We start from the raw sequence: 26,994 nt of genomic DNA, 5'->3' as shown, positions 1-26,994 counted from the left end.
TCCTCCCTGCCCTCAGACCCTGGTCCCAAGGAAGGTTGGCATGGGAGAAACCACTCCGTTTTTCCTCTTTCCAAAGGAGGCTTGTGAGCAATCCTGAGATGCGCCGGCTGGCCAGTGCTGCTGGGCCCCTCTCTCTGCCCTCCACCCCGCCTCCAGTCGTGCCCCCTCCCTGAGAGCGGTCAGCACACCGGGCAGGGGCCCTTTGCTGCTTCAGGCTTCCCCACGTCAATTCCCTCCTGGGCTGTGCCCCAACGGCACGTACGCTGAGGAGGCGGGTGGGATCCACTTGCCTTGCCAATCCACGGAACAAAGTGGGCAGCTCCATGATTTCTCTTTCTTTCGCATGTTTTGCATGATTTACTCTGTGTGTGTGTGTGTGTGTTTTGCAAGGGTGCTGAAGCTGCACCTTCACCCCGAACTCTGGCTTCTGAGGTTTCCTGGCCCACAGCCCTCTCTTTGCAACTCTGCTGGACTAGAAAAGTGGCACTCTCTGTTCACACTCTTAGCTCTGCGGGCCCAGAAGGTGACACGTAGCCACCCACGTAGGCCTCACCCCTCTGCTGGGGGCTGAGAGTGTGAGGCTGCGGCCAGAAATGAAACTGGTCGGGGTGCCAGCAACAAGACCTTGCTTGCGTTTGGGGTACGGCGGGCGATGGGTCTCCCACGCGGTCGACCTGGGGGCGGAGCTGTGCTTCTCCAGGGGGGACGCTGACGAAGCCGCCCAGCCCAGCTCCGACTGGTTCTCCATTTAGAGGAGGGTCTACTCATCAGTGGCCCCCTTGTCCCTTTTACTGGGCTTGGTGGACCTGTGCCCGTCCCCACCCTGCTCCCTCCCTCACGGTCCAAATTGAGTTAACCAGCACCTTGAGGTGCTGCAGCACAGGGCTGGACCATGGGCTGCCTTCCAGATGTTTTGGCCCACTACTCCCCATTGGCTATGCTGGCTGGGGCTGATGGGAGTTGTAGTCCAAAACATCCAGAGAGCCAGAAGTTCTCCCCCACCCCAGCATGAACGGACATTGCTTCCGCTCAGCGCTGCGGGCGTCGGCGGCCGCCTGCGCTTAATCACGCTACTGCATTAGCACATTCCGGAGATGCATAATTAGAAAGATGCTTCAGAGTGTTTTGCTCTTCTTGAGCGACAAAGAAGGCGAAGAGCGCAGAAGGAGTTTCTGTCATTTTTCCCATGGCAATGGGGGCAAGAAACTTGGTTTTGGGATTTGGTTAGGGTTGAGTCCGCAGGTGGACACGTGGGGTGCGTGGAGGGGTAGGGTGCTGAGGGGGTCGTAAGTGCTTGCAAACCACGCTCCCTTTCTGGGCCTCCCTTTCAGGCTGTGAATACTGAGGACTAGGATCCTGCAAGGGCGGCCAGTTTCCTGTCGAAATACCGAAATGCCCGGGGGGGGCATTTGGGAGAGAGGCAGAGAGGGGCCTTGCTCTGTGAGGGGGATCCAGGGTGTGCTCAGCAGTCCCCTTCTTCCCCTGTGCAGGGTCTCCGTGGACGTGTGGGCCACGCTGGCCGACTTCTGCAACATCCTGACAGCTGTGAACCAGTCGGAGGTGCCCCTCTACAAGGACCCGGACGAGGACCTGGCCCTGCTCAGCCTGGAGGAAGACCGGCTGCTCTCGGGCTTCGTCCCGCTGCTGGTTGCCCCTCAGGAGCCCTGCTACGTGGAGAAATCCTCGGACAAGGTCAGGGCCGGGCCACGGCTCTCCCCCCACCCCCTGTCCTCCTCGTCTCTCCCCCCCCACCCCGCCCTCTGGGCTTTTCTTCTTGGGAAGCATTTTTGTCCAAACGGAACATGATTAAGTCATTGAGAAAGGGTGTTAAGGGAAAATATCGACCTTTTAGCCGCTGACATCCAGCTCTGTGTCATGAAACCTCCTCTTGACTTCCTTTTGCTCTGTGTGTGTGTGTGAGAGAGAGGGAGAGAGAGAGGGAGAGAGAGAGAGCTTGCTGGCACGCTGCGTTGCTGGTCATTTCCTCCCTTGTTTAAAGAGTGCAGCCTGCATTGGCAGCGCTTCTCCGCTTCTCCAAATGGCTTGCATCACGCTCGGAGAGGCCTCCTGCCCCTCTCCCGCCCCTCCCTCCCTGGCTGGCTGGCTGGCTGCAGGGCCCTGCGTGAGGAGGAAGCCGGCCACAGCTCCCTTTCTTCCCCTAAAGAGTGGACAAGGGCCCGTGTGCCGGAGGGCGGGAGGCTGCCGGATAGGCAAAGCCCCCCCTCTGCCCCCCCCGCCCTGACCCCCACCTCCCCCACTGCAGGAGGGTGATGCTGGAGCTGGGCTGGCGGCTCTCTGCTGCCCCAGCCCCTGGAGAGCCCTTGCCAGGCAGAGGGATCGCAGGGCCAGCGTGAGGCCCCAGCTTACACGGGCGGGGCACGCTCGCGTCTACAACAGACTCAGCGTCACCTTTCAGACTGGGGGGATTCCCCCCTCCCTCATCGCAAGGTTAAAATGAGGAGCTGAAGTTTGAGTGGAATGGGGGCAGGGCTTCTCCAGCAGAATGCAGTTTGGCTCACTTGCACGAGCCATATCTTGGAGCAGCTTGCTCAGGGAGGCCATCTCCGCAGGGGGCGAGGGGCCTGGGGTGGGTGGGCCACATGCGTCCTGACCGGCTGACGGGCCTCTCCGAAGAGGAAGCGCTTCAGGCTGCGCTGGGCTGGGGTTTTGGCTCCGCCTCCTTCGCCTTCAGCCCCGCCCACCACTGGACTGTGGGCCCCCAGGAGCCTTTTCCAGAATGGAACCTGGCCCTTGGACTGACAGTGGCCTGGCTCCCCTCCTCCTTCTCCCCCTCGTCATCACTACATAGATTTCTCGGGTTGTGGGAGAACTGCAAAACAAAAGCCTAACAAATTCAGTGCAGCGGAACATGATGCTCTGGTCCTCGGGCCTCTTCCCTCCACCTTGCCCAGAATCCCCCCTCCTCTGATTGGCGGCAGTGGCTTCCCAGGGTCTCTGGCAGAAAAGGTCCCCCCTCCCCTCCTGACCTGTGCTGGGGATCTACCCGGGGAACTTCTGCCTGCCAAGAGGGGCTCCGCTGCCACGCCATGGCCGGCCCTTGGTTCCGTGTTCTCAAAGCGGGGCTGGGGGACGGCTGCCCGTTTTGCACTGGGGCCCCTCCCCTCTGCGTCTTCCTGTGCCTCCACAGAGGCCAGTTCCAGATCAGGGGTTGTCGTGGTTCCCTCCCCCCCCCCGACCGCAGACAGGCCTAGTAGGCACAGCTGGAGCTCCACAGGGGAGACCCTGCTGCCTCTTAGCACCTGCCGTGGCCCAGCTAGCAAGGTACAGGCGAGAAAGGGTTAATAGAGTCCGGTGTGTCCTGAAACCTGAGCCTTCACCTAAGCTGACACATGGTGGTGTTGGTGTTTTTTTAAAGGACTTCAAATGCCTATTTAAAAAGCCAAGAGGGCCTCCTTCTCACAAAAGCACCACGAGGTCCGAGCAAGACGTGCGTTTCTCTCATCTGTGGGGCATTCGGGCCAAAGGGGTCGGGGGCCCAAATGCCCCCCCCCCCCAGTGTGTGCCTGTTGTAGCCCCAAGCTCTTCCTGCCCGGAACGGCACCCGAGGAGAGGCGGGTCAACCTGTTACCATGGCTAGTGGTCAGGGGAAAAGGAATCTCAGGGACCAGATTGCAACCCCAGGCAGGCAGGATTTGGGCCCAAGCCGGGATCCAGTTTCCCACCTGGGATCCAGCCACAGCCAGATGCAGAAGAAGAGACTCAGAACTGCGCCAGGCAGAGAATCATAGAATCATAGAATAGCAGAGTTGGAAGGGGCCTACAAGGCCATCGAGTCCAACCCCCTGCTCAATGCAGGAATCCACCCTAAAGCATGCCCGACAGATGCTTGTCCAGCTGCCTCTTGAAGGCCTCTAGGGTGGGAGAGGCCACAACCTCGCCAGGCAACTGATTCTATTGTCGTACTGCTCTAACAGTCAGGAAGTTTTTCCTGATGTCCAGCTGGAATCTGGCTTCCTTTAACTTGAGCCCGTTATTCCGTGTCCTGCACTCTGGGAGGATCGAGAAGAGATCCTGGCCCTCCTCTGTGTGACAACCTTTTAAGCATTTGAAGAGGCCACGCTCCGTCCAGGAATGGGCCATCAGTACTAGGTCCAAGCCGAAGTGCCCTTTCCATGCGCCCCTCCAGCAGCCCCTGCTTTCCCCAAATGCCCATTTCCCGCAGCTGACTTCCCCGTGGTTGCAGTGGTTCAGTCGTTGGGAGTCAGAAGTGCCTGACAGCAACTCATCCCAGAGGTCGTCCCAGGCTGCCTTCTGCCTGCCCCTGTTCTAGGCCAACCTGCTCTGTGCCCAGTCTTTCCCCTGACTTGCTCCCGGTCCCCCCACCCCTGGGCACTGCAGAGAGCCTAGGGTCCCGGTGCTGCGGCCAGGCTGAGGCCGCGTGTCGCCTGCCCGTCGTTGTCGGAGGGGCCAAGGTGGCAACCACACCCCTGTCCCCTTCTGCGCCTGAAGGGATCTGAGCCACTGGCCTGGTTAGCCCAGGGGGACGCATCGATGAGGCGTCCCTCACGGACTGCCAGGGAGCAGCGTAGCCTCTGAGCATGGCCTGAGGGCAAGGGTGAAAAGCCTGCCCACCCAAGCCCATGACTTCCTAGCTGAGCCCAGTGTGACCTGGGCAAACAAGCCCAGTGCTGCCTTGAAGCAAAGGAGAGGAGCCTTGGAGGAAACTTCAGCAAGTGCGTCTCCGAGGGGGATGGCAGTGGGGAGGCTGAATGAGCCGTCTGTCCGTCCGGGGCAGGGACTCAGGGGGGAAACAGCTCCCACCTGGCAGCCTCCGGTGCCTGCCGACGGTTTCGGGGCGGGGGGGGGGCACCGCCACTTGCAGAAAGTCGGAGCGGCTGTGGGGCCGCGTCATGGATGTCCGCCGGAGCTGGGGCGCTGCCAGCTTGCGTTGGCCGGGCTCCAGCGTGCTGTAATTTCAGAGCCAGGTGTGAAGAGCGATGTCTGTTCCGTCTTGTTCCCAAGCACCTACAGAAGCCTGCTGAGTCCCACTGGGGGCCGCAGCCTCCAGGAAGGAAGCAGCTGCGCAGGTAGACGGGGAGAGGAAACGGCCCTGCAGGGCAGGAGCAGCGCCGCTTCTCGCCAGGGGGCAGCGGGGCCGCCCCGCGCCCAGGTGCGATGACGCATGGGGGACCGTGTGCCGGGGGGGGCGCCTGGGCCGAGTGCCTCTGCGCACTCGGGGGTCGCAGCGCCTGTGAGAGGAGGAGGAGGAGGAGGGCTGGGCCTGGTCCCCCTCTCAGGAATGCAGAAGCCCACCGTTCCCCAGGTGGAAAGATTCCTCTCCCCGGCTGGGCCTGGCAGGGAGGGGCTCCAAGAAGAGTCTGCCACCCCACCCTGTCCGCTTCCTGTCCGCTTCGACATTCATAGCAAAACAGCCGGATGAGAGGAGGGGGCGGAGTGTGGAGCGTGGTCAGAAGACTCCGTGGCCCCTGCCCCTCCTCCCCATATTCCTTGGCCATGGAGTATGCTCTGTTCCCATTGGTCTGCTTTGGGGGCCACCCTCCCACACTCATTTATATTAATAGGGTGGATTCCTGCCTTGGGCAGGGGGTTGGACTTGATGGCCTCTTAGACCCCTTCCAATGCTACCATTCTAGGATTTCTACTTTGAATTTCTGCAAATCCCTGAGCCTGCCAGTGCCTCCTGTTATGGGGTGGGGTGGGGGTGGGGATGCATTTCTGGCTATGTAAGCATCAGCACGGGCAGCCCAGACATTGCAATTAGCAGAAAAGGCTGTGGAGCGGGCTGCCGTTGGTTTCTGGCTTGTCTGCTCAAGCCGGCCACAGGAAGGACTTTTTGGGGGCTGAAGTGGGCCCCCTGTCTTTTTCATGATGGCAGGCGCCATCTTAGGAGAGGTCTCTCTTGCCCACCCACCTTTCTGTTGCCGTGCACGCTTGCGTTGCCTCTAGAGATTTTGACTCTTTCCTTCCAAAGTATGGTGTCATTCATGAGCAAACAAATAAATACACTTAGCAGATATATTGGACTACAACCCCCATCATTCCCCAAAATGGGGCAGGGAGGGGCTGCAGCTCCTGCCGAGGCAGCCTGTGAGCTGGCCAGGCCCCTCATCGCTCGTGACACACACACACACACATGCAGGCTCCCTGCCCAACAGGCCGGCGCAGGTGTCTCCCTTGGGGCATTTCCTGGCGGCCTGGAAAGTCCATTAGGGAATTCCCGTGTGCTGATGAGGTGGCGAAGGGGGCATTCGAGGCAGGAAAGGGGCCCGTTGAGCAGGAGCAGGATTAGTGGCTGGGAGCAAATCTCAGGGGCTGGCCGGCCACTCACCTTCCCTCCAGGCCTCTCTGTGGCTGGGCACGGGACGGTCGAGGGCTCAGCCTGCCTTCCTTCCCAAAGGGAGCAGTGTCTTCTCGCCTGCCACCCCTTTTCCCCAGGGTGGCATCCCTCGAGCCCCCTTCCTGCCCTGGCCGCAGGTGAGGCGGAGGGGCCAGTGGGCGGGGAAGGTGGCAAACAGGGTGCAGAGCGTAGTGCAGAGCAAACCCCAGGACGTGGGCTGCTGCTCTTCAAGCCCCTGATGCTGCCGTGAAGGGAACAGAGGAGAAAGTGCCCGGCGTGTCCCGGCCCTTCTGCAGGACATTCCTTCCCCACACTCGAGGCCTTCAAGAGGCAGCTGGACAAGCATCTGTCAGGGCTGCTTTAGGGTGGATTCCTGCATTGAGTGGGGGGTTGGACTCGATGGCCTTGTAGGCCCCTTCCAACTCTGCTATTCTATGATTCTATGATTCCCAGAAGGCTCAGGATTGTGGGGCCTAATGAAGCCTCAGTTTGCCAGTTAGTCCCCCATCCCCAGGGTCAGAAAGAAGGGGGCAGTGGCTTGGCGTTTTCCTTTGCAATGTGGAGAGCTCAGGAAGCACACATGCCCACGCACTCGTGTTTCCCTCTCCGGCGAGCCGCCTCTGGTGGGCTTTGCCACAGCGCCCCTCAGAAGCAGCGGGGCCTTCTCTGGAGGCACCTTCATTGTGAAATGCAGTGGAAAGTCTGGAAAACTTGCTTTAAGTGGTGGAGTTGGGAGAGCCCCTCACAGCAGACATGAGACCCCATAGTGACGGGTGCTCTCGGACATCACCCTGGGGGATGCTGGGAGTTGCAGTCCAACCCCTCTGGAGGACACCAGGGAATGGGAGGCTGTTCTATCAACATCCTGGTCCAACCTTTTTTACCGTCCGCTTCTCGCAGCAGTGAGTTCTGCAGGTTAATTGCATGTGCCGCCCCCGTGGGGAACGGTGCCGTGGACCAGTTGCTCAGGGGCCAGAGCCCCTGCTTCGCACACAGATGGTCCCAGGTTCAATTTCCGGTTGGCAAAGGCTCAGGTCGCAGCTGAAGGGGAAGACGGCCCTGGACAGCCGGTCAAAGTCGGAGTGTCTGCTTTTGAGCATCCTCTTTGCTGCTGCTTGGAGGACTCCCGGCTTTTCTCTCCTCCTCCAGCAGCTGTTTGCAGGATGGACACCAGCTAGGGAGGGCGAGGGACTGCTGCTGTGCAGCACCCCAGGACCTAGAATGCCCCTCTCCCCACGGCCATGGGAGCACGCCATTCCCCCTCCCGGCGCTTCTTCCCTGATGTGGATCGGGGCACCCAGCAGCCTCTTTCGGCACTCCGTCTGGGGAAGCCCTGGCGGCCAGCCAAGTGTCCTCTCTCGCGGCGATGCCCCTGCCGTTGGAAGGCGGAGAGGGAGTGGGGAGATCAGATCGGCCGCTGGAGGCGATGGCACTGGTTCAAATAAACCAGGCATGACCTAGAGCTCCCCACTTCAAATGGGGGAAGGAGATTGCTTCATCCGTTTGACAGCTTGCTCCATGAAACGAAATTTATCTCCCCTTAATTGCCTCGGATCCCGCGAGGCTGCGTATGGCAATTCCGAGGGGATAATTACATCAAATTAAAGGAATGCGTGGCTCGGTGTGCTGAGGAGAGGGAGAAGCGTGGCCAGCGGTAGCCCCTGGAGAAACCCAGCTGGGCGGGTGGGTAGCCGCCCTTGGCCAGAGCCTGTGAGCCTTGGGGCGTAGCTGCGCACCGGGCAGTCAGCACCCCCTCTGCCTCTTGGGGTCTGTCCTGGGTGGCACAAACGCTTCTCTTCCCCCTCTAAGGCCCCCGGGACACACCATCGGCCGGGGTGGGTGGGTTCTTCAGTGGCCACGAGGCGGGCTGTGGCCCCCGTGGCCCGGATCACACCGAGGAGAGGCCAAGTGACGAACGAGCCTTCCCGAGCGCTCGCGATGCCTGTCTGTGTGTCTGCAAGGTGCCTCCGGGCCACCCTCCCCTCCCCTTCCACACCAGCCGTACCAGTGATGTGTGTTTTTAATATATAGATGCTCACCCTGAAACCCTGAGCGAATTTGCATTTGAAAGCCCGAGTCCCCGCGTGTTCCTGGAGGGAGGGGCCCCTGAGCCGCTGCAGCCGCCAGGGCTTTGATGTCCCTGCCCTGCTTGGATTCACTTCAAGGAGCCTCCTGAGGAGAAAGGGGTGCCTCTGGCTGGGGCGGGGGGGGGGGGCGAGGGGGGATCTTGCACCTGGAGACCAGGGTCACTAGGAGGGAACGATGTGAAAGAGAGCCTGCTGTCTCCGGCTGGGCTTCCTTGGAGTAGAGCGAGAGCTCATCCCCACCCTCATGAGGACTGGCTTCTTGCTAGGGCAAGCCATTTTCATTTTGCCTGGGCAGGTGGGGGTGGGGGTGACCCAAGCAAGCCAGAGGGGCGAAGGCGGATTGAGACGGACTCAGGTCTCTTTGGTTTCTCTCTGCGCTGTCGTGTCATTCTCCCTCCCCCCCCCTCCCCGGACCCGGTGGGAATGTTGACGTGAACGCCTCCTAGGCTCTGACGTGCCTCTCAACGAATGTGAAATTGTTCTCAGCTTACAGGAGCCTTTCCCGGCCCTAATCCGGTGGTGCCAGGGAGCGGCACCAGGACCAAGCATGGCTGCGTTCCCCGGAGCCTCAGCCCCTTCGGGAGGAAGGGTTGCTGTTGCTGTTCAGTGCCTGGGGTGGCCCTAGTTGGCTTTTCAATGTTTCCAGCGAATAAAGAAGAAGAAAAATGGGGGCGGGGGGCTGGTTTTAGCACCCCTCCCCCTCGGGGCAGGGACCTCCGGTAGACGCGGAGCTTGGCCGTTTCTGGCTCTGCCGTTTCGACACCCACCCACCCAGCCAGTGGAGTTTGACGCTGACGCGCTGGCCACTTCTGGGCCCCGCTGTCTCTCCGTTGGGCCCGTGACCTGATGGTTGTTGATGAAAAGAGAGAGGTGTATTATGGGATAAAGCTGGGGGAGGGGGGAGGATTGTGGCAGGTATCGTGCATTTCTGCCTGGCCGTGCAGGGGGAGGAACGCAGCTGGCAGAAAACGGTGTGTGTGTGTGTGTGTGTGTGTGTGTGTGTGTGTGTGTGTGTGTGTTTGCATCCAAAGCAGGAAGACCATGCTTGGAAAACCACGTCTCTGTGCTGGCCCCCGCCCCGCGTGGAGAGGCAGGAGGCTCATCTGGAGCAATCCCGCCTGGCCACGGGCAGCGGAATAAAATACACCCAAGCTGCAGCTGGCCGGCTGTGGGCCCCTCCCTGCTTCCCCCCCCCCTCCATTGGACGGCTTGGAAATGCTGAGCTAACTGATCGAGATCTTAGATTTGAGGGGGGGGGCAGGGGACACACACACACAGGCAGCTGCGTTCTCCACAGATTTCGGAGGCCTGTTGAGTGTGGCGTTGCAGCTCCTTGAAATGTGGGATGGCCCGTTTGAGCCAGAGGGAGCCCATCAACCCGTCCGTGAACTCCCTGAGCTCAGCCGCTCCCCATTTCTTTCTCGCCTCGCCTCAACACACACACACCGGTGCCGCCTCTCCGGGTCTCCTTGGAACCGGCCTGCTCCAATTCCACCAGCGCTGGTCATGTCTGGCCCACAGTTTCGCCAAGACCGAGCTCATGCTGAAGCGTGTAACCGCGTGTGTGTGTGTGTGTGTGTGTGTGTGAGCAGCCCAGCTGGAGTGCAAGAGAGGACGGATCTGTGCCTCCTTCCCCGCCACACCTTGACTGTTCTTCTTCTGCACTGAGTGTTTGGCCTTTCCGGCGTGCCCCTGGTGCCCCTGTGAAATGCCCAGATTAGGAAATGCCACCAGGCCAGGCTGGGGCAGCCCTGGGGAGCCGCTCGGCACCCTGGCTAGAAGTGAAAGCACCCTCCCTCCCCTTGCTCTTGCGAAGTCCCCGGGCTGCCTGCCTGCCGCCGGCTCTTCCTGTTGCACTGAGGTTGCCTTTGGCTGACCCCATTCCCTGTCGCTGCAGAATCCTGGCTTTTGTTTTAAAAAGAAGAAGCATGTTTCTAGCCCTTAAGGCAGCAGAGAGAGAGGTTTGAATGTGTGCCGTCTGCAATGGCAGGTGTGGAGCTTTGGTTGCCTGCAGTGGCAGGATGAGCAGGACAGGTATCACCCCTCTCATCAGGAGTGTAACTGGGGGAGATTGGGCAGGACTTGGACTTGGGGCAGTGCAGGATTTGGACAATTCTTTGCACCACAGCCTGCAAGTGTCGCCCCCAGATGTCTTTTGCAGGGGCTGCAAGTTCTCCTCCCTGCCGTAGAGGCTGTCATAGAACATGCCATGCCACAGAGCGAGCCCCAAGGAGGCTCCACGCTTTATTCTTTATGTATTGCATTTATATCCCGCCTTTTTTCCTCCAAGGAACCCAAGGCAGCATACGTAATCCTCCTCCTCTCCACTTCATCCTCACAACAGCAACCCTGTGAGGTGGGTTGGGCTGAGAGTCTGTGCCTGGCCCAAAGTCACCCAGTGGGTTTCCATGGCTGAGTGGAGACTAGAACCCGGATCTCCCGACTCCCAGCCCAACACCTTAGCCACTACACCACACTGGCTTTATCCCCAGAGTCTCGTCACGGCCTCCGGGGGTGCCCTGAGCTGCCCCCCAAGTGGGCCTGAGCGCAGCAGCCGAGGGGTTTTACACCAGCAGGGGAGGGGCCAGCCCACGGCAGAAGTGTCCACACTGAAAGCGCCACTGCCCCAGGCCTGGGGATGCTCCGGCACGGCAGAGGCTGCATGTAGCTGCTGCTCAACCAGCCCGGCACAAAGAGGGGCTTTTGATGGCATGGTCCGAGACCGTGGCACCCCCCTCGGCAGCACGGCGGAGTCTTTCCTAAAGGAAGGCCCATCCCTCAACAATGGTCCCCCCCTCCTCCTGCCTTGGAAATTCCCATCCCTTCTCCAGTGCTCCGCGGGGCCTGTGCCAGCAAAGGAGTTGCGAGAGCCCTTTCCCGGCCGGTGTTGTCAGGAGTGCCTTCAGCCATGTTCGACGCCCCCCCCCCCCCGCTCTCCCTCTTCCCCTCCCCCACACACCACCCTGGGGTGCCAGTAGCTGCTCCGCTTCACTGCCCTGGCCAGGGACACCATACGGGGTGAGCGCCTTTTCCCCGGCCAGGGCCCACATGCCAAAAGGCAGCATAAAAACATGACAGAGTGCCTGATCGGGAATGTGGTGTGTCGGGAAACAACCGCGATGCTCCTGGAGGACAGCCTCAGAGTTACAGCTGGGGTGGGGTTAGGCTGGTGCCAGCAGATTGGGGCGCGACTGAGCACCCTTCCTCCCCCTCCCCACACCCACCTTTGATGCCTGGCGATGCTGAGATGCATCCTGTGGTACGTGACCCCCGGATCCCTCCAGCCTGTCTCTGCCTGCACACCCATGTGCCCACACTTGCTATGGGGCAACCAGATCCAGCCCCTCTCCTCCTCCTCCTCCTCCTCCTCCTCCTCCTCTTACGGAGCATCCCCTGCTTCCGGCAGTAGCTGGGGAAGGGGCACGGGGCCAGGGCGGTCACTGCGGGGTCAGGCAGCTGATGGTGCTGCACGCCACACAGCTCCAATTAACCCGCAGAGAGGAAGCTGGCAGTGGGCGTCGGGGAGGGGAGTGTAGCTGCTTCCTCTGCTGGGCACCACAGAGCTGCCTCGCCTGACAGCAATGACTCACTGGGCACACGAGGCCTCCTGCTCCGGCTGCTGCCTTCCCTGGGCTTAGGAGGGGACGGGCCGTGCGCCCACCGGTCGGCCGCGTTAGCAAGCATAGGCCTGCGTCCGGGGGGGGGGGGGGCTCAGTTCTCCAAGGGGTTCCTCCTGGCTGATCTGCCTCCGGGGAGAGGCGGGGGAGCCCCCTGCGACACCTGCCCTTTGCAACGGAGCGGGCGGAGCGTGGCAGGCAGAGGCCTTGGCTTGTTTCTCCCCCTGCATTCCCGGTTCTCACTTCTCCCTGGTCACACCACCCCCATTCAGGAAGAGGGAGGCAATGGGAAGGAGGGCACCCAACAGGCTGTGCACTCACTCTCTTGCCTGCCTGAAGAAGAGCTCTGTGCAGTCTGGGGGCTTGCCTGCTGCTCCCTCGCTCAGAGCCAGGTTCGCTCCCTCTGGCTGGCAAAAGAGCCAGGACAGAACCGCGGGCTGGATTTCTGTCAAGTGTGGGCCAAACCCCAGGTGGCAAGGAGGCTGCCGGATTGCAAGCCCAGGGTGCTCTTTGGCCACTCGCTTGCGCCACGGGCCTCGTCCTTGTATTTTGCAGCGTTTTCCCCTTACGAGCTGCTCTGAGCGGCAGAGGTGGAACAGACGTACCTGACGAAAGGGTTTTGAAAAAGACGTGGAAAGAGCAGAGGGTGCTGGGAGCCAAGTCTGTTTGGAGGCTCAGGCGCACCTTGGTCCTCTCATGCTGGGGGGGGGGGGAGGGAAGCGCGCTCTCATCTCTCCTCACCCTTCTTACCTTCCAGTCAGGTGCCAGGCTGGGAATTGGGCTGCAAAGAACCCGGGGCTTTGGGAGCACCACTTTTCAAACAGCCCAGCTCTTGCCTTTTGCCCTGGGGGGGAGCGGCCACCCTATCCCAGCCTCCCCCAACCCGGGGGGCCCTTCATACAGGTTAGACTCCTGAGCTGGCTGTGGGAGGTTGGGATTTTGAGTCTGACCCATCAGGAGGGCCCCCTGGGTTGGGGGAGGCTGCCGCCTTCCTGCCCCATGGCGCCCTGTGCTCTGCAGCGAAGGTGGCAAGACTCGAACCCAGCTCTGCGCTCCCCTATGAGGCCTTCCAACCTCACCCATCCCTCCTCTCTCCCCCACCCTGGCTTTGCAGGCGATCGCCGCCGACTGCAAGAGGGTGACAGTGCTGAAGTATTTCCTGGAAGCCCTTTGCGGCCAAGAAGAGCCATTGCTGGCATTCAAGGGTGGAAAGTATGTCTCAGTGGCCGCCGTCCCAGACACCATGGGAAAGGAAACGGCAGGCCAAGAGGGAAAACAACTGGAAGATCAGGTACCGGGCGGGAAGGGGGGGCGGGGGTGAGGGCAATTGCCCCAGCGGGGCCTGGGCCGGCCTGCACTCCCCCACTATTCATAGCCGGTGAGGGGGGGGCACGAGGCAGAGCCTCTGGAGTGAGCTGTGCCCTTTCCTGCCAGCCCTGCCTGAAAGCTTTGCTCTCTCGCTTTGGCGATGAGTTCCAGATGCGCCTTGCAAAGATGGGGCGGGCGGGGAGGGGGCACCGCTTTAATAACGTGCTGCTCAGGCCCAGCAGGAAAGGGGTGGGTTGCAGGGGGGGAGGAGCAGGGTACGGAGGGGGGGTGGAGAAGGGTGAGGGTTCAGGCTCAGGATCGAGTTCATAGCGGGGGGGGGCGGGGGGAGCAACGCCAAACAGCAGCCTCCAACACACGTACAGGAAGAGGGGCTGTGGCTGCTGGCTCTTCTCTCTCACCCCCCCTGCCCTCCCCTCCCCTGCCCTCCCTTTGCTTCTCTCACATCCTGATGTGATTAAGGAATTTCTCCGCTTGTTTTTCTGCCCCTGCTTGTTCCTGTAGCCCGGGGTTCTCTGCAGGCCGTGTGTGTGTGTGTGTGTGTGTGTGTGTGTGTGTGGTGTGTGTGTGCGCGTGTGCGCGGAGTGTCCCTGCCAGGCTCTGCAAGGCCGCGCTTGTCTTATGGAGCACCTCGCAGGAGGTCAGGCTGAGGCGGGGGAGGCGGCATCCCCCCCCCCCAGCAGTAGTTGGTGATTTGGGCCTCCAATTAGACTCTTCTTTGCAGGGGGGGAGCAGAACAGCTCAGCCATCCCTCACTTGGTGGCCTCCAGGTGTCTCGGACTGCAACTGCCATCATCCCCAGCCAGGACATCTGAAGGACGTGGGTTGGGGAAGGTTGAGCCGTTTCTTGCGAGGAGGGAGGGAGGGAAGGAGGGAGGGAGTGGCAGACAAACCTCCTCCCGAGGAACCCTGGGGACTGTAGTTCCGTGAGGGAACGCAGGATTCATTCATTCATTTATTCCATTCCAAAGCTCTCTGGGCAGTTTACAGAGATTAAACCCCTGAAAACACAACACGGAAACACAATATAAAACCCACCGCCGTGCCTTGGTATAGAACAATTCTGCACGATCAACCATTGAAACCATTCCAGGACCCATTAAAAAGCTCCCAAGACCTGCTGGTCAAGCGCCTGGGAGGGGAGGAAAAGCAGGACGTGCCACCAGGCAGGCCTCGGTGGGGAGAGCGTTCCACTGTTCTGGGCCACCCGGGAGAAGGCCCTCTCCCTTGTCACCATCCTGCGAGACTGCCTCTCAGGAGGCACGTGCAGGATCCGTTGTGACAAGGCAGTGCGACATGGGGGGAGGTTGCGTTTACTCCACGGTCAGTTTCTTCATATCGCGCATTTTCCAAAGCCGCCTGCCAACAGATGCTGTCGGCGTAACAAAAAGTGCAGCAGAGATTTGGCAGTGCAGAGCAGGGCCTCCTTCCGAGCTGCTCCTTGCCCCAACGGTTCTTCTCCTTTCCCTTCTCCGGCGAGCAGGAGGATGACATCCAGATCGAGGCCTTCGAGGACGACTCCGAGGCTGAAGGGAGCGGCGGAGAATTTGACATCAGGGAGCTGCGGGCCAAGAAGCAGGCGCTGACCAGGAAGGTGGCCGAGCAGCAACGCCGCCAGGACAAGATCCAGGTGGGATCGGGGTGGGGGTGGGGGGGCACTCCAACCATGGGTGCGGCGTGAAACACCAGCTCAGAGCTCTGTGTGCCCAGCAATTAGTGGGCAGCAAGGAGGCCCATGTTGCCCCTTCAGGGAGCCGGAAGGTTTGCTCTCCTAGGGTGGGGGGCCAGAGTTCCACCACCCAGCAGCTTCCAGAGTCGGCAGTGTCGAGCGCCCAGGTCCCTGCCCCTGCCACGCCCTGGGAGGCCAGCCTCCCCCCCCCCCCCCCCCAGCACCATTGCTCTGCCCACGGACGTCACCCCTGGACCCCACAAGGGCCAGGCAGCCGAAGCAGGGCGTCTCTCGTGGGGGGCCAGCAGCCTCCGGGGCCTAAGCCCCAGACCATCCAGCCCCACCTTCCTTTTCACCTCCCTCCCTTTCCAAAATAGTTCCATTGAAAGCCCCTCCAGGCACCAGTGGAGCCAAACAGGACGCCAGTGGAGAAGCCAAGCCCAGGTCCTCCGCTCAGCTGCCAGGATCCCCACCTTTCTTGCAAGGCAACTGCACCAGTCGAGTCCTGTTCCTTCTCTAGCCCCCCCCATCACCCCCCCCCCCCAAATAAGGCATGTGTCCCACGCGGCTGCTATGGCCAGACCCTTCAGCGCAAGTGGTGGGTGCGGGCAGCCTGGCGCTGCTCTTGACCCCGCGGCCTGGCTGGCTCCTTGCAGCTGAGGGAAATTCCCCCTCCCTCTTTTCTCCCTCCACCCCGCCCCATAACTTCCCTGCAATGCCCAGGGCCCTCTTTGCTTCCATAACTCTTCGTTCCCCAGCCTTGAACGCCAGCCAAACACATCTGTCTAGCCATATGCGTGAACTCTGCAGTCTGAGCCGAGGTGGTTGTAAAACAGGGCCGCTGAAGGCCCTACTGGGAGAGCTGTGCACATGTGTACCCGCCGGCACTTGGCTGCAGGCCCAGAACCACCGCTCGCTCCTCGCTCGCTCGCTCGCTCTGCCGCTGCTGCGCTCCCGGCCCACCGTCGCCTGCCTGCCTGCCTGCCTGCCTGCCTGCCTGCCTGCCTGCTGCAGCAACAGCAGCCACAGCAGCGCGCCCCTGTGCCTGCCAGGAGGAACAGGCTGGGTCGCTGGCACGCTGCGGGGATCGGGCGTGGGGGTGAACAGGCATGGGATGCATTTGTCTGGGGCCAGGCGGCAAGAAGGATCGTGGGATGGCAGGGTCTCCCCACCCCCTCTCAGAGCTTAGCGGGGCAGCAGAATTCCGCCCCAGCTCTTGGGAGATCGCAGGCCAAACCAGGGACTGGCACCGGGAGGGGGTCACCCTGAACGGCAGCGGAGGCCCCAATCCCCAGGGTCTCTCTGTAGGAAGAGAAGGGCAGCCCAGAGGGGGACATCTTGGAGGCGCTTGCCCTCGCCCTCGCCTCCCACCAAGAGCCGCCTGAGAGAGATTTGGGGATCTGGGTCCCGGGGGGGGGGGGACAGCACCCAGACCCCAATCCTCTCTCTGCACTTTTCTTATGCCTTGAAAGCTTGCAGCTTGGCTCACTGACTCGAGCCCTCTGCTGAGTGTCTTCCTGGGGATGTGGAGGGAAGGAAAGGTGACCTCTGCAGATGGGTCAGAGGCTGCTGAGATCAATGCTGCCCCTTTCTGCAGGGTTTGGGGCAAAGGTTTGTCTGAACCTTTGTCAGAGGCACTGCTTGTTCCTTGTGTCCTGGAGCAGAATCCCTGGCGATGCAGACCTAAGGCCAGGAGGGGGATGTGGGGGTGGGGGTGTCTCCTCCCGTTTCCCTCCTCCAGCCAGAAGGAGGGTCACGCTGCCCTCCAGCTGCTGCTCCGGCTGCCCAGTCCTTTGTGCCGGCCCCGTCAGCATTTCCTGCGCGGCTGAAAACATCCCCACCTGAGCCATGACACGTTCTTCCTCTGCACAGGCGGCCCCCATTCTTTTTCTGGGCATGGCCACAGGGGCAGCTGCTCCCCAGGGATGCCAGCAGGGGGGGGCAGGCGGCCCATTCTGACCGGCCTGCCCAGAATAGTTCAGCTACTGTCCTCTGCAGCCAGGGGAGAAAGCTGCCGACTAAATTTAGCCCCCCATCCCTCTCACCCTTCGCGCTGGGGAACAATGGCCCAACATGTGCGGCCGGTCGGCCACCTGCCAGCCGCGGAAGGGCAACCCCCGCCCAAGCGGCTCCAGCACGGCGGCAGGCGAGCGCCCTGGCGGGCCGCGGACACTTCGGCACCTGCCGCTTGCCAGCCCTGTCACGTCCCCCCCGTCTGTTCTCCCCCACCCTGCTGCCCCTTCCTGGGAAGCCTCTCCCATCCCGTCCAGCGGGCACCACAGTGGCGTCTCCCTCTTTCCCCTGGAGAGGCCCGTGATGCCGCCCTGCGCGTGCTCAGAGGCCTCCTTCTTTGGGGTCCTTTTCCCCAGACTGGTTGTCCCATTTGGAAAGGAGGCAGCCTGCTCCTGAGTGCCCTCCGCAGCAGCGACCTGCCCGCTTTCCCAAGGCCCGTTTCCTCCTCGCCCCTCCCGCGCTCCCCCTCCCTCCCTCCCTCCCTCATGCCTGGCCGGATGTCGGCGCTCCCCTCGTACCCTCTTGGCCAGCAGCTGCCAAACACAAACAAACTCGCCCGCCCCCCCGCCGGCCTCTGAACCCTGCTGAGGCGAGTTCCCCTGCAGCTCCTTGAACAGGCTGCAGCGGCTGGGGAGGGGGACTTGGCACACTCCCACAGCCCCGCGCATCCTGTCCTCCTCTCCCCGGCCAGCCCAGGGGGGCAGGATGGGACGTGACGGCCGGCACAGGCCTTGCTCACCGCTGCCAGGAGCCCGGGCCAAGAGGCTGCGCAGGCACCGCCCGGGCATCGGCCAGCCCTGTCGCGGGCGCGCGAGGAGGAGGAGGAGGGCTCCCCACGGGAACGCACCGTGACGTCCAGCCCCCAACCCACCCACCCCGGGTGGCCACCCTCTTCCCGTCAAGCCTTGCTGAAGGCAGGCGGCCCCCGGGTCAGTGCAAAACGCAGGGCGCCTCGGATCTCTTTACCCGGGGCGGGGGGAGACTGATGGGTCTCTGGGGAAGCAAATTGAGAACGCTGCCCAGGGGCCAAGTCCCATTTCGGAGAGCTCTCAGGGGCTGCATCCCAGGGTGGGCGTGGCCCAGATGCCCCCCCCCATCCCACCTTGTCCAGCTCCTGCGTTTCAACCTCTTGGAATGGGGTGGGGGGGCACACAAAGGCCAGGAGACCCCCAGAGATGTGGAGGTTAGGTGGAAGGGGGCGTGCCCACCTGGGAAAGGGGGCTGGACTTGCTCCCCCCCCCCATTCCTAAGATTGCACGGACACCCCGCCTTTTAAGACTAATGCGTTGATTCTGGCCAAGGCTTTCTCGGACCATGGTCTCCTCCATCAAGACACGCGTGTCCGGAAACTCTGCTGCCATCTTAGCCTTCTTTGAAAGGACGCGCAGGCAAACCCAGCTCCTAGGGAGCATCTGGGAAGCGGGTGGGAGGCGGGCAGGGCGCATGAAGCCGGCTGATCAGCCACGCGGCTCAGGGGCTTGACGGTTCCCTGCCGCCCTTCCACAGGCGGTGCTGAAGGACCAGGCGCAAGTGAGGCAGATGGAGCTGGAGATCCGCCCCGTCTTCCTGGTCCCGGACACCAACGGGTTCATCGACCACCTGGGCAGCCTGGTCAAGCTGCTGGACTGCCGGCAGTTCATCCTCGTGGTGCCCCTGATTGGTGAGTGGGGTGTTTTGGGGGCACCCGGGTCTGGCCGGGGCTCTGTCTCCGAGCAGAGGACAGCCACATGCCTCCGGCAGTTCTCTCTGCCTTGCGAACAAAGTCATCAATGTTACTGGCCCTACAGAACACTCGCCTAGCTGGACTGCCTGTTGTTGTTGTTGTTGTTGTTGTTGTTGTTGTTGTTGTTGTTATCGTTATCCCCCCCCCCCCAGTAGCCAAATCTCTCTGGGTGGCTTACAAAAGATTTAAACCTTAAAAATACAATATTAAGCATAATTCAGAAACTGTTTACATAAAGAAACAGTTTCAAAATATGCCGTTCTTTATTAACGTTTATGTCCCACCCTTCCTCCAAAGGAGCATCTGTGGTTTACATACACACACCCCTTTCCATTTTCTATTCCCAAGAACGCTGGCTGAGGGGCCCAGGGCCACCCGGAGAACCTCATGGTTGAGTGACCACTATCAGAGACAGGGCGCTGGACTACAGAGGCCTTTGGGGTTTTTTAATGCTCAGGGCTTTTTTTAATGCTCTGAGAGTGGAAGACGTGAATGGATCCTCCATGTTCTAAGGCAGTCTAGCTCTAGACAAGGCACGGGGAGGGGGGGTCTCCTTCACACGTTTCCCCTCCACTGCCTTGCACACTCCCCCTTGGGGCCTCTGGCTGACCTCTGCTGGGGACTGGGGACTGGGGACTGGGGTGGAGGGGCCTGCTTGGACGCAGGCCGCTGGGGCTTCTGTTTCCCCGCCACAGAGCCTGACCAGCGTGCAGCTCTCGAGGCGGGCCGCTCATCCCGGCCCCGTGTCCTGGGGCCCACTTGGCTCTCCCTTTTCTCCTTATAAAGCTGCAGTCCGGCGACTCAGCAAAGCTGGTTCCTGTTATTGGTAAACACTCGGCCCTGGCAGATAACAGGCCGCAGCGGCGGCGGCTGCTCCTGCTGGGTGGTCGGGGGGGGGGGGTGATGCTGGGCACACTCCCGTCCTGCTCCCTCACCCTCGCAGGGAAGGCCGCAGGATGTCTGGGCCCGGCCTCCCCCTCAGGACCTGAAGCAGCCTGGACCTTCCTGGGCTTGTGGGAGCGGGGGCTGCTGGAGCCCCTGGGAGAGCAGATGCCCCCAGGCCCGCCCCGAGGCTCAGCAGCCTCCCCCTCTTCCGTCCCTCCGCTTCTCTTCACACACACCCAGAGCCCACCTGCCCCTGCCGCTCCTTTGCACCCCCTCACAGGCCCACGTTGTGCTGGAGGGGTTCTAAAGACACAGACCCCAGCCCTGGGGCCTGAAGTCAAAGGCAAGTGGGTTGATGAGGAGAGGTCTGCAGGTGGCTCGAGCAAGTGAGCCAAGCTCCAACAGCAGTTCTCCTCCTGGGGCCGGTTCCTCCTCCAGCTCTTCCCCCGCTGCTCTGTGCTCCCTGATCTGGACCCTGCCGCAACGGAGAAGCCAGGCTGGGCAGGAGCACAAACACGCTTTCCCCCTTTGAAGGCTGTTTGACTTGGCCGCGGCTGCGGGATGGCTTTCAGGATGGAGTACTAGCCTCTCTCCCTGGTTTGATGTTTGGCGCACTCTCCCCCCCCCCCCCCTTCGTCCTACTCTGGTCGCCCCCTGCACTGCCCAGCCAGGGTGGCGGCTGCCCAGGGACCGAATGGCGATCAGCAAGCACTACCAGACCCCGAGGAAGATGGCGGGGGGGGGGGGTTTCTCAGCATTGGGAGAGGCTCTCGCCTTGCACTCCCTCACCTCCCCCCCTCCAAGGAATGCATATTTCCCACTTGATCTCAGCGCTTGGCGAGGAAGCTGCAGAGTGCAGCCGGATTAACTGTCTCAGGGAGAGGATGCTGGGTGTGCTGGGGGGGGGGGGGCGGCAGGGAGGTGCTAGGAAGCATGTGGGCCTCCGCCGCCCTCTTTCTCACGGACCCCCAGACATGTAAACATACATGACTTAGGTCCCCCCAAAACACGCTCCCAGCAGCTCACCCGGCGGCCTCTTTAGAGCTCCCCAGGAGAGGCCGGATAGCAGAGAGCTACTGCCACCCCTGCAGCCACAAATGCCAACCGGTCTCTCTCTCTCTCTCTCTCTCTCCCCCCCCCCCCACTAGTCATAAATGAGTTGGACGGGCTGGCCAAGGGCCCTGAGTCAGAGCACCGCGTGGGGGGCTATGCCCGCCTGCTGCAAGAGCGCGCCCGCAAGGCCGTGGAGTTCCTGGAGACGCGCTTCGAGGGGCGTGACAGCTACATGCGAGCCCTGACCAGCCGGGGCAACGAGCTGGAATCCATCTCCTTCCGCAGCGAGGACATCTCCAGGCAGCAGGTGGGGGAGCCCCGCTGGGGGGCAGGGGAATGGCGGAGCCCCTGAGGGCAGAGGGAGCCAGCCTGTGGGCCCCAGTTGCTGGGAGACGCGGGCGGGAGGGTGCTGTTGCCCTCGTGTCCTGCTTTGTGGGTCCCTGGTGGGCCGCCGTGTGAACAGAGGGCTGGACTGGAGGGACCCTCGGCCTGATCCAGCCTCAGGGCAGCGCTTCTGGTGTTCTTAAGCGGTGCTGTGCCACAAAGGGGAAACCGGACTCTTGCACGGCAAGTCTCGGGCTCGGTGCTCAGCATCTCTGGTTAAGAACCTGAGACGAGCCCTGAGGCTGGATCAGACCCAGGGCCCATCTGCTCCAGCACTCTGATCCCACCAGGGCCCACCAGCTGCCCACAGGAAGATGCTGGTCCCTTTTGAGTTATTCATTGATTTATTAAAACGTTTGTATCCTGCCCAATATCACTAGGAATCTCAGGGTGGCGTGGCGTTGTTTAATATATATTTTAAAAGCTTTCTTTCGCCTGTTTCTCTTCTGCTCAGGGAAATAATGATGATTTGATCTTGTCGTGTTGCCTCCACTACTGCAACGACAAAGCAAAGGACTTCATGCCAGCCAAGAAAGGTGTGTGATGGCGTGGGGGTGGGAGCAACAGCACCCCTCCCAGGCGGGTCAGTGTCAAGAGACACTGAGATCCAGCGCTGCTGTGCCCTCTTACACTGGCAGGGGCTTCCTGGCCACATTCACTCCGAGGCCGGGCTGGCTGCCACCCGCCTCACATCCTGGGGCCCTCCTGATGGCGACACCCAATATTCCCAGCCAGGGGTTCTGGGAGTCGTAGTCCGAAGGGCCAGGTGGCCGGGGGGCCTCTGATGTGCTGTGTTCCACAAGGGTTTCTCCTGGACAGGGCTCTTTAGAGTGGCTGCTGCTACCTAGGAAGGGTTTTGTGCCTGGTCCGACCAGGAAGTGGAAGCGGAAGATGGTGCGCAGCCCCACCCCCTTCAGCGCAACTCAGAGCATGAGACTAATTTGGGGGTCAGGTGGAACAGAAGTGGTTTCTCTGTGGGGTGGGGGAGGCAGAAACTACCTCTAGATGTGGGGGGACAGCCCTTGCAGCCCAGCATATCCAGAGGGCATCAGGTTGGCAGAGGCAGGGGATGGGGTGGCAGGGGTCTTCTGCCGCCCTCCCGAAACACCGCTGCCCACTTGGCCCTTGTGTTGGGATGCAGAGGCACCGTGCCCCAACCTCTCCGGCCTGCTGGGAGGTGGCAGGGCGGCGTTCCCAGGGCGGCGTGGGCCCGGCCAGGGATGAGCTGCCCCCCCCTCCTTCCTTTCCGCCCTCCTGGCCGCACCGGAGCCCCGTGGCCAAGGCGGGCAGGAGGACTCGCAGGCGTGAGGGCAGTTGGGAGCCCAGGGTCCCGCCCAGCGGGCCAAATTCCCCACGGCTTAACTTGTCAGCTTGACGGAGGAGGCGTTTCTGAGTGTTTACGCCTCGCTGGGGCGGAATCGGATGGTCAGGGGATTATGCCGGATGGGGGCTGACAAACTGACAGCCTCTGGTTTGTAACACTCCGCCTCGTCGCCTGGCCGGAGCAGTGGATGCTTATTGTTAAGCCTTCAAGGAAGGAGGGATCCGGGCAGGGCGGATTCCGAGACGCCGGCCGCGCAGGCTCCCTGGGGCCCGGCGGGTGGGCCGCTCTGACCGCCTCCCCCCCCGCCCCTGTGTTCTTCCAGATGACCCGATCCGGCTGCTGCGGGAGGTGGTGCTGCTGACAGACGACCGCAACCTGCGTGTGAAGGCGCTGACCCGCAATGTGCCCGTGAGGGACATCCCCACCTTCCTGAGGTGGGCACAGGAGGGCTGAGAGAAGCGGGGGCCGCCTGCCAGGAGCTGTGCAGCCGTTGCCTCCAGCAGGGGGCAGCCTCGGGGTGGAGGGACGGGCATCCCGCTGCCATCCCAGGACCCCCCTCTGAACAATAAACGCAGCGTCTCCAACCCCACCCGGAATGGCCGTGCTGTGGGTGCAAGTGAGGGGCGCACGTCCCCACGGGGAAGTTGTGCCACGGAGGATCGGACGTGTAGGGGTCCCTGGGTCTTTGGACGGGGAGGAAACCCAGAAGGGGGTATCCCAGGCACACCCACCCACTTCCTCCTGCCAAGGTGGAGCCCTGGGGAAGGACCTTAGTTTGGATGTGGCACTCCGCTTTCATGATTCCCCACCCCCAGAACATCACCTGGGCAGCCTCCTGCCCATCTCACTGTCTCGGGTGGGGAAGCTCCCGGCTCGCTTGGCCCAGGCCTGTCATCTTTGCTTCTCTGCTCTCATCCTGAGACATTGGGCGGCTGTTTCCTCCCCCCACCAGCCCAGAGCCCGAGGTTTTTGCCCCAGCCCTCCTCCGCCCTCTGCCCACCCCTGCCACTCGCTGGTCCTCCTTTCCCTGACTCCCGCACGCTCCTTCTCTAGTGCCCTCGCTGGTTTGACTAGGAGAGACAGAGTGCCACGCCGTGGGCTTTGGAGGGTCATAGCTCCCTTCTGGCTGTAGGCCTTTCATGGGGCAGGCAAGCAGATGCCCTCATGGAAGAGATTGCAGGCTGAGCGGGCGGAGCTGGGAGGTTCCCTTGAGTTCACCAGGGGACGGCTTGGGTAAAGAGCCATGGACATCTGGCTCCTGTGGGGGGCGGGGGTCCACTGCTCCAGGGCTTCTGTTTCTGCCGCAAAGCATACGGGGTGGGAGAAGAGGCCAGCCAGCATTTCCACCCCACTCCACCCCACCCCACCCACCCACAGAGCCCTCCACTTGCCTTCTGGGGAGTGCCCAGGGAACGGACCGAGGCAGCAGCATCCCCAGGGCTTTTGGGCTTTGAGTCAGCAACCCAGGACCACCCTCTTCTTCCTCCACCCCCGGAAAGTCCGTGTGCCTCGAAGAGGCCTCTGTTGATCAGCAGGCACACCTCTGCTTCTGGTGGAAGTCGCATCCAGGGCTCTGGGCACTGGACAGGAGCCCACGGCCAGCAGCTCCGGAGACGGGGGAAGACCTCTCCCACCTTGGCAGGTCAACCCAGCATGGAGGCCCTCGCTGGCAGCACACGTGCAGCAGGAGAGGGATCCGTCCCCGGGGGGGGGAGGGGGAAGCTGGCCGGCAGCCCCTCCTCCTGCTTCCACCTGCCAGGATTTGATGGGGGGCATGCTTGGGCCCATTTTTTTTGTCCTGTTGTTTTCTTAATAAATTTTTAGTAGGGAACGCTGCTTTGTGCTGATTCATTTTGGAAGGTGGAGGAAGGGAGCTGCCCCATTGACCTTGGAGGAGGAGGAGGAGGAGGAGTCAGGGCCCCCCTGTGAGAACACTTTTGAGGGGGCGTGTCTTCAGAGCCAGGTTATGGCCAGCAAACAAACGCACCTTCGTGGGGCTGCCTTTTGGTCCGTATAAAACATAAATGTCCAGTCTATTTCAGGCACTGAGCTGTAGAAACAAGGCCTGCGCCTTGTTTGCTGGCCTTGCAGAGGATGTGAGCAGAGCAGGGCCAGGCCGCTGCCCGGGTGGCGCTGGCTCCCACGGGGCCCTTGGCTGGCCTTGACCCCGTGGGCATTGCTCAGAGCCGGCTGCTTCTCACGGCCGTGTCCTTCCTCACCATCCCGGTAGGTGAGAAAGAGTGTCTCTGACATCAGAGGCCTCAGGCGGGCCACTCCAGAAGCCCCCTGCCGCTATTGCCGGCTGCGTGTCTCGATCATTTCAGACTTTGAAGTTCTGGGAAGGAAACTGAAGAACTTTGGGGCCCAGGTAGTTTTCTCATCCATCCTCCCGGTTCTTGGAAGAGGCTTAGAAAGGGGGGGGGAATACTCCGGATGAACGACTGGCTTCGAAAGTGGTGCCGTCGTGAGAGTTTTGGATTCTGGGACCACGGGCTACGCTACTTGGAACATGGACCGCTGGCAAGGGATGGGTTGCACCTCACAAGGGCTGGAAAGAATGAGTTCGGCCACAGCATGAAGAACTTAATCAGGAGGGCTTTAAACTGAATCTTACGGGGGTGGGAGACGTAAATTTTGAGGCAACAATGGATGAAGGCCCATGCACCACAGTACAGAGAACAGCTCCAACAGTGTCCCAAAATAGTGTCTGCAACAAGGTAGGAACAAAGCCAGACTATAAAACACATGGTCTTCGATGTCTATATGCTAATGCCCAGAGCATGGGAAACAAACAGAACGAACTTGAACTCTTATTACATGAAGGCAAATACGACTTGATAGGTATAACTGAAACTTGGTGGGATGACTCCCATGACTGGAATATAGCAATTGAAGGATATAACTTGTTCAAAAAGAACAGAAGAAATAGAAAGGGAGGTGGAGTTGCACTATGTGTTAAAAATACCTATCCCTGCACGGAAATACAGGCGGATCAGACTGGGAGCCCCGTCGAGAGCATCTGGATTAAAATAAATGGGGCTAGGAATAAAAAGAATATGATAATCGGAGTCTACTACCGACCACCCAATCAAGGAGAAGACGAGGACGAAACTTTTGAGAAACAAATTGCCAGTGTTTCAAGGAAGTGTGATGTAGTAGTGATGGGGGACTTCAATTACCCTGATATCTGTTGGGAGACCATTACTGCCAAAAGCGGCCCTTCCAAGAAATTCCTGACATGTACGGGTGATAACTTTCTCCTACAGAAAGTGGTGGAAGGAACTAGAAGGTCGGCAATCCTTGACTTGTTATTGACCAATAGGGATGACTTAGTGGATAAAGTGGCAGTCACGGGAACTCTGGGGGAAAGTGACCACGTCATACTTGAATTCTTGATTATGAAGGAGACAAAAGTCGAGCAGAGCCATACACGTACTCTGGATTTTAGGAAAGCTGATTTTAATAAACTCTGAACTATAATAATTAAGGTCCCGTGGCACGGGAGCCTAATGAGAAAAGGAGTGCAGGATGGGTGGGAGTATTTAAAAAAGGAAATTTTAAAGGCACAGTTACAAACAATTCCAACAAGGAGAAAAGATAGAAGACAACAGAGAAAACCAATGTGGCTCCACAAAAAGCTTAGAGATGACCTGAAAACAAAAAGGGATACATATAGGAAGTGGAAGGAAGGCCAGGCTACAAAAGAAGAGTACAGACAAGTGGCGCAGAAGTGCCGAAATGGCGTCAGGAAGGCTAAAGCTGTGAATGAGCTGAGATTAGCGAGGGATGCTAAAAGCAATAAAAAGGCTTTCTTCAGATACGTGAGTAGTAAAAGAGGAAAGAAATGGTGGTTCAACTGCTTAATGAGGACGGCAAATTGATAACAGACGACAAAGAAAAGGCTGAAATGCTCAATTCCTACTTTGCCTCGGTCTATGACCCCCCTGGAAAAAGTGAAGCAGAAGTTGAGGGGGCAGGATTGCAGTTTGAGATTGATAAACAAATGGTCAAAGAACACCTAATTTCCTTGAATGAGTTTAAATCTCCAGGGCCCGATGAACTGCATCCGAGAGTAATGAAAGAGCTAGCAGAAGAACTCTCAGAACCTTTGTCTATTATCTTTGCAAAATCATGGAAGACTGGTGAGGTGCCGGACGACTGGAGGAGGGCTAACGTCCCTATCTTCAAAAAGGGCAAAAAGAAGGAACCTGGGAACTACAGACCAGTCAGTCTGACATCCATCCCTGGGAAAATTCTGGAGCAGATTATAAAGAAGTCAATCTGTAAACACCTTGGTACCAAATGCACAGTTACAAGATGGGGGACACTTGGCTCAGCAATACTACAAACGAGAATGATCTTGGAATTGTTGTAGATCGCAAGCTGAATATGAGCCAACAGTGCGATATGGCTGCAAGAAAGGCAAATGCTATTTTGGGCTGCATTAATAGAAGTATAGCTTCCAAATCACGTGAGGTACTGGTTCCTCTCTATTTGGCCCTGGTTAGGCCTCATCTAGAGTATTGCGTCCAGTTCTGGGCTCCACAATTCAAGAAGGACGCAGACAAGCTGGAGCGTGTTCAGAAGAGGGCGA

The 26,994-nt window shown here is 60.3% G+C and overlaps 1 protein-coding gene across 1 annotated transcript in view; it reads left to right on the top strand.

The window, feature by feature from the left end:
• SMG6 (SMG6 nonsense mediated mRNA decay factor) overlaps positions 1 to 24,231 on the top strand; it is a 68,560-nt gene extending 44,329 nt beyond the window's left edge. The window contains exons 13-19 of the mRNA XM_063146631.1: positions 1,491 to 1,692; positions 13,138 to 13,314; positions 14,833 to 14,979; positions 18,538 to 18,691; positions 20,788 to 20,999; positions 21,531 to 21,612; positions 22,723 to 24,231. Of these exons, the coding sequence (XP_063002701.1) occupies positions 1,491 to 1,692; positions 13,138 to 13,314; positions 14,833 to 14,979; positions 18,538 to 18,691; positions 20,788 to 20,999; positions 21,531 to 21,612; positions 22,723 to 22,853 (1,105 nt within the window). The 3' untranslated portion in view covers positions 22,854 to 24,231. The remainder of the gene's footprint in view (positions 1 to 1,490; positions 1,693 to 13,137; positions 13,315 to 14,832; positions 14,980 to 18,537; positions 18,692 to 20,787; positions 21,000 to 21,530; positions 21,613 to 22,722) is intronic.
• The last annotated feature ends 2,763 nt before the right edge of the window (positions 24,232 to 26,994 follow it).

Source organism: Elgaria multicarinata, chromosome 22 (assembly GCF_023053635.1).
Source record: "Elgaria multicarinata webbii isolate HBS135686 ecotype San Diego chromosome 22, rElgMul1.1.pri, whole genome shotgun sequence".
Taxonomy (NCBI): domain Eukaryota; kingdom Metazoa; phylum Chordata; class Lepidosauria; order Squamata; family Anguidae; genus Elgaria; species Elgaria multicarinata.
Note: the sequence above shows the minus strand (reverse complement) of the source record. Positions and strands in the feature narration are given on the sequence as shown.